This window comes from Eriocheir sinensis, chromosome 19, assembly GCF_024679095.1.
Source record: "Eriocheir sinensis breed Jianghai 21 chromosome 19, ASM2467909v1, whole genome shotgun sequence".
NCBI lineage: Eukaryota > Metazoa > Arthropoda > Malacostraca > Decapoda > Varunidae > Eriocheir > Eriocheir sinensis.
In genome coordinates, this window is record NC_066527.1 from 11,214,035 (window position 1) to 11,220,140 (window position 6,106).

Genomic DNA, 6,106 nt, shown 5'->3' on the forward strand with positions numbered 1-6,106 from the left:
AATCCTAGAATCTAGAGTCCGGGTTGATAGGTGGTCTTCTGGACAGCATGTGGGTAGTTTTAAGCCACTCGGCGGCGGCTGAAAAATCCCAGCTTGGTGGCACCGGGCGGGGATTGAACTCGCGTCCTCCTGAACGCGGCGCCGTCACTCTATCGACTCAGCCACCCCTTCGTCACACTAAGACATGAAACTTACAACAGTACGGTCTTTGTGGTTTTGATTCACTAAAATATCTTCTTTCGTATCTCATAATTCTAGATAATGGAACACCATTCGAAAATTGACAATCCCCGATAAGTTAACATTTTAAACAGATTTAAAGAAGCAACCTAACCATACCAAATAGATAATCTAGCCGTATTAAAGTAGTAATCTACCTCCTTTTAATATGGGATTTTTCCTGGATTGTGTAGCGGATGGTGGAAGGAAGTCGGAAGGGGAGAAATGTCAGAACGATGCCGTTCCGTTTTGTAAAATAACGCCATCCTGACACCAGAAAAAAAAAAATCTTCACCAGGCATCATCTATGGAACACGATGTAGCAAGGATATACAGAACACATCTGAAGGACACACAGGAATCAGCATCTGTGCCACACATCTGAGTGACACAGGAATAAGCATCTACGCCACACATCTGAGGGACACACAGGAGTAAGGATCGACGCCACACAACTGAGGGACACACAGGAATAAGCATCTACGCCACACATATAAGGGACACCCAGGAGTAAGGATCTACGCCACACATCTGAGGGACACACAGGAGTAATGATCGACGCCACGCAACTGAGGGACACACAGGAATAAGCATCTACGCCACACATCTGAGGGACACACAGGAGTAAGGATCGACTCCACACATCTGAGAGACACCGCGGGAGTAAGGATCGACACCAAATATTTGAGGGACACACAGGAGTAAGGATCAACGCCACACATCTAAGGGACACATAAGAGTAAGGATCAACGCCACACATATGAGGGACACATAGGAGTAAGGATCAACGCCACACATCTGAGGGACACACAGGAGTAAGGATCGACACCAAATATTTGAGGGACACACAGGAGTAAGGATCAACGCCACATATCTGAGGGACACACAGGAGTAAGGATCAACGCCACACATCTGAGGGACACAAAGGAGTAAGGATCAACGCCACACATCTGAGGGACACACAGGAGTAAGGATCAACGCCACACATCTGAGGGACACACAGGAGTAAGGATCAACTCCACACATCTGAGGGACACACAGGAGTAAGGATCAACGCCACACATCTGAGGGACACACAGGAGTAAGGATCAACGCCACACATCTGAGGGCACATAGGAGTAAGGATCAACGCCACACATCTGAGGGACACACAGGAGTACAGTACTAGGCCAGACATCTGCGGAACATACAGGAATCACCTTTGGTCGGATGCAGATGAAGACCAAAAATCATTTAACTTCCTCCTGTGAAGCTGCTCCGCCACACCGTCTGATCCCTCGGCTCATTGTAATGGAGAGCAACATCACTACCATAACCCAACAACAAGAACAACAAAAAGTGGATTTCTGTCCTTTCAAATGTATTTATTTTTTCTAAGTTGCCATTTACAAACCTGAATTTCCTTTTCCTCAGTTTTAGTTTCCATTACCTTTTTAAGTCACCACCTACAAAAAAAATTACTTCTTTGCTGTTAATTTTATTTATTTATGTTTCCTTAACTTTATACAGTTTGAGGAAAGAACCTACAGTGCGTCCACTCGTGCATTTGAACATATATTAGCAACATGTTTAATAACACAATCATGAAAAAGTTGCAACAAGCCACCAACATTAGCGTCCAGTACATGTTGGGAACACTGGCAGCCAGCATGTTGGTGACCCGTGTGGATGAAGTTGCGTGTTGGCAGCATGGATGCCAGACCAGCACTCACACAGAGTCGAGGATAGGAAGCAAGATGGATTGGTCATGGGATCAACTCCTGCTCCTGAATGAATGCCATCCCTAGTTCCGAGTGTCTAGAAATTCCAAGAATCAATCAATATAGGCATACGCCAGAGGGAGGGGGGAATGTGTCGCCTCGCTAATCTCAATTATTCTAATCCCGGGATCCCTCCGTGCCGGCCCCTTTCCCATCCTGAATACCTCGAACCACGAACTAAGTGGGCATTCCTTTCAGTGGCGGATCCAAGGGGTGGGCACCTGGTCATGCGATCCCCCCAAAAATAAAATATTGTAATTTTTAATAATAATAATAATAATAATAATAATAATAATAATAATAATAATAATTATTATTATTATTATTATTATTATTATTATTATTATTATTATTATTATTATTATTACTATCATCATCATTATTATTAAAATGTATGAATGAATGTTTATCTACTAGTTCGCGTTAACATATGTTTAAAAAAAAAAAAAAAAAAAAAAAAAAAACGTGAAATACTCCCCCAGAAGATTTTACACTCGAGTTTGTTCACGCTCTGCGAGTTTCGCCTCACTGACTTGTCTAGTACGCGTATCGGGCGAGTACTGGACAAGGGGGAGAGAGAGGCTCAGAGAGCTGCGGCTGGTCGCTATTGACGTACAAAGACTACATCTTAATAAATGATCCAGTTTTTTTTTGGATGATTTACATGATTATGTCTCTGAATTCTGAATGTGGAGATCACGTACGTTGGTCTTCTGTACCTAAAAGCTCCTTGCCAAGTATTGTTCTTGATACATATAGCAGTGCTCACAAAATTATCCTGTTACAAAGAAATTATTACTTATTTACGCCACTTTGCCCATTTCATCTGCATCAGCTGAACGAAGTTTTTCTACACTTAAACATATAAAATCATACAGGCAGTCAACTATGGGTGAGGAAAGATTGGACTGGCTTGCAAAATTACACATTTACCGTGAACTGACCATCGGTGATCTAATTGGAAATTCACCCGGCCGGGTGAAGATAAGTTGGGTTTATCTTCTTTCACGTGTAGCCCCTGTTCACCTAGCAGTGAGTAGGTATGCGACGTAAGGCAAGTCCTACCCAAAGATCGGTACTACGAACTCTGTGCTCTTCTGTAGGGGAACGGCTGGCTGTCTCGAGAGAGACCAGCAGCAGACCAAGATGTGAGGTGAATTACACACACACTGTGACACACACACACACACACACACACACACACACACACTGTGACACACAGTATATATATATATATATATATATATATATATATATATATATATATATATATATATATATATATATATATATATATATATATATATATATATATATATATATACTGTATATTTATTTATTTAGTTAGTTAGTCATTGCTTTTGTCATAAAATTTGTGGCCCTTATGCTACAGTGAATTAAATTAGTTTTAATGTAGCAATGAGTTCTTCCTAAAAATAAAGTAGCATTATGTTATGTAATACATTACTGTGGCTCAACACCTGACAAACAATTTTTCATTTTTTTTTATTTTTATTTACCAAAGCACTGCTAAAACAAATGACATCAAGAGTAAGTAACCTCAAGAGGAAATATTTTATCCTCCTCCAGCCTCTCTTCCACATTCACTTCACAAATAAAGCTAATGAAGTTCCTCTTGTAACCTAATATATTTCAGAATTACAATATGGAGGACAGGCTGGGATGAGAAAAATTAGTAACCCAAAGACTAGCCCACAATGTCTGCCCAATAAATTGCGATATTGCTGCCCGTTGCATCGGTGCTCATTTCCGCCGTCTTGACCTTTTGAGCCTGTGGCGGACTCGTATCCACTAGCCCGGGGACACATGGCCCTATGCCGTCAGGATTCCCACAATTTACCTTCCCCAATTTTCCCCAGGTACAGGTTTACCGACCAACTCGAAAGGAAGGATGAACAGGAGCAATAGCTGGGTGGGCTGTGCGCCGAAGACACCTAATCGGACTCGAACCAGTGCCCCGAGGAGTGGTAGGCAGTCATAGAAACCATTCAGCTACGGAGGTACAGGGGCTGGGGTGTAAAGAGAGAACGCCCATTTTAACTTTCACTCTGCCCGGGAATAGAACCCCAAATCTCTATTCAACCGAGAAATTTCGGTTGCAAGCCGAGTGCTTAGTGCCCCCCCCAAAAAAGTTATTTTCTAAGTCCGCCACTGATTCCTTAGGATTGCCTCTTACAGAAACAACCCGGTGAGCAGGGTAGCGTGCCACGTGCCCGTATAGCCGGGGTTGGTGTTCACAAACTGTGCAGGTTATAGGCCTCTGAGTAAACGCCGGTTTGACACAAACTCATTCTAGTGATTTCCCATGATTCTGCGTTGTCATTTATTATCAGTCATCAATCCACCTCTTAAATGCACTATTCAGCGTTCATATATCACAGCCATAGAGTAAGGCAGAGATCACAAGCGACTTAAATAGCCGGATCTTTGTCCTTCTGCACATGTACCGATAATGCCATATACTCTTGCTGAGCGAGTCAATAATACCGTGGGCCAAGTCAATACGCCGTAGGACTCCTTGACGAGACCCGCCGTTGTTCTGAACTACACTGCTAAGGTATGTGAAATTTTCAAAGATATCAACGTCCTCCCCACATGCATGAACAGACTACTTTTTTTAACAATAAGCCTCCAAAAACTTGGAGCAGGAGACCTGGAGTCTCAAAGGCTTCGCCTCCTCGTGAAGTGCCTCGAAAGCCTGCAGGAATAGGCGCACCTAACATCACCATAGCCTATTCAGGATTCAGTACGTTTGCTAACTAGTAGGCGGTAATGTTAAAATTGTATTTCGTATGGAATGCTAACAACCAAAAACTAACTATGATTGAGGATTCTTTTTCTTGAACAGAACATTCAATAAACAACAGATCAATAACATGAAAATACGTTCATATTTTATACGACAACTGTGGGCCGAGGCAGCAGCGCACGCCATATTGCGGGTTATCAGCTACCTTAAATAAGCATTTTTTTTTTTTCTGCGCAAAGCAGATGATGTCACTTATTGTGACTTAGTGAGCTTTCATATTTATCTATATGTGTATATTTCATGGAGCCATAATTTACATTACTACTTTAAATTTTACTAGTGACACGAATTTGTGACTGTTTATCACAATAGAATTTCACTCAATTAAGTGAATCAGACACCATAGAAATATTACCAGTGTGCATATGAATGAATACAAAGATAAGTACATACTTTGATTTAATTCCAGGATGTCTCGTGGATCATATACGTATAAATAAAAACAAAAAAATTGGATAGGTTACTCTTTAGCCCACTACTGCCGCTCGAGGCACAAAAACAGTCCCTCTGCCAAGTTTGTATCCCACATTTGATGATGTTATGTGCACCTATTCACCTGAACCTCCAATGATTCCGCGAGAATTACTGCATCGTCGGCAAAACAAGATCAGTGATCCTAGCTGGTATTGCCGAGAGATGCTCCACAATGATTGGCCCACAACTCTGCCTGTACCCAGTTTTTATAAGTATTGAGAAGTGATGGGGCAAGGATGAAGATTACTTAGGTTACAAAATCAAATCCTAGAAGCCCGACGTATAGATTACAGCTGCGGCAGCTAGGGCATCGGGGGAGCTGAGATGAAAGAAATGAGAGGCCCCGATGACCCACTTATGAAGGGAGGTAAGTAAAATGAAGGAAAAAAATCCGGTTATGGTGGGGATGAGGTGTGCGCGAGATGCCGCGCTAGTGCAACATCCTCCTAGGCCGACAATGGCATCTCCCTCATGTCACATTGCTTCACCTCTATTGCAAACATTTTAACAATAAAGTTGATAACCTTCTCGTATACATTTTTTAATTCGTTGTTGCCGTCATGTAGGCGAACATAATATAACAGTACTAGGACACAATATTTATGCCGGAGGCATAAATTTTAAATCTCATAAGGTTTATGCGTCCCGGTGCACGCGTGGACTGTGGACGCACCCTTAACACTGCTTACAACATTAGAGACTCGTAGTCGTTGGAGGTGGTGTTGGTGGTGATGGTGGTGGAGTTGGCGAGAGAAGCGGCGGGGCTCCCACAGGACTGCGTGAACTGAAGGATCACGATGAAGTATGACAACACAACACTCAC

At 42.4% G+C, this 6,106-nt stretch overlaps 1 protein-coding gene across 1 annotated transcript in view; it reads right to left on the reverse strand.

The window, feature by feature from the left end:
* Window positions 1–3,354: 3,354 nt before the first annotated feature.
* The window catches only part of LOC127000967 (uncharacterized), a gene marked incomplete at its 5' end in the record, with an annotated part of 38,145 nt that continues 35,393 nt past the window's right edge, over window positions 3,355–6,106 (reverse strand). The window contains one exon of the mRNA XM_050865140.1: window positions 3,355–6,106. This exon is cut by the window's right edge and continues 3 nt beyond it. Coding sequence (XP_050721097.1) covers window positions 5,969–6,106 — 138 coding nt within the window.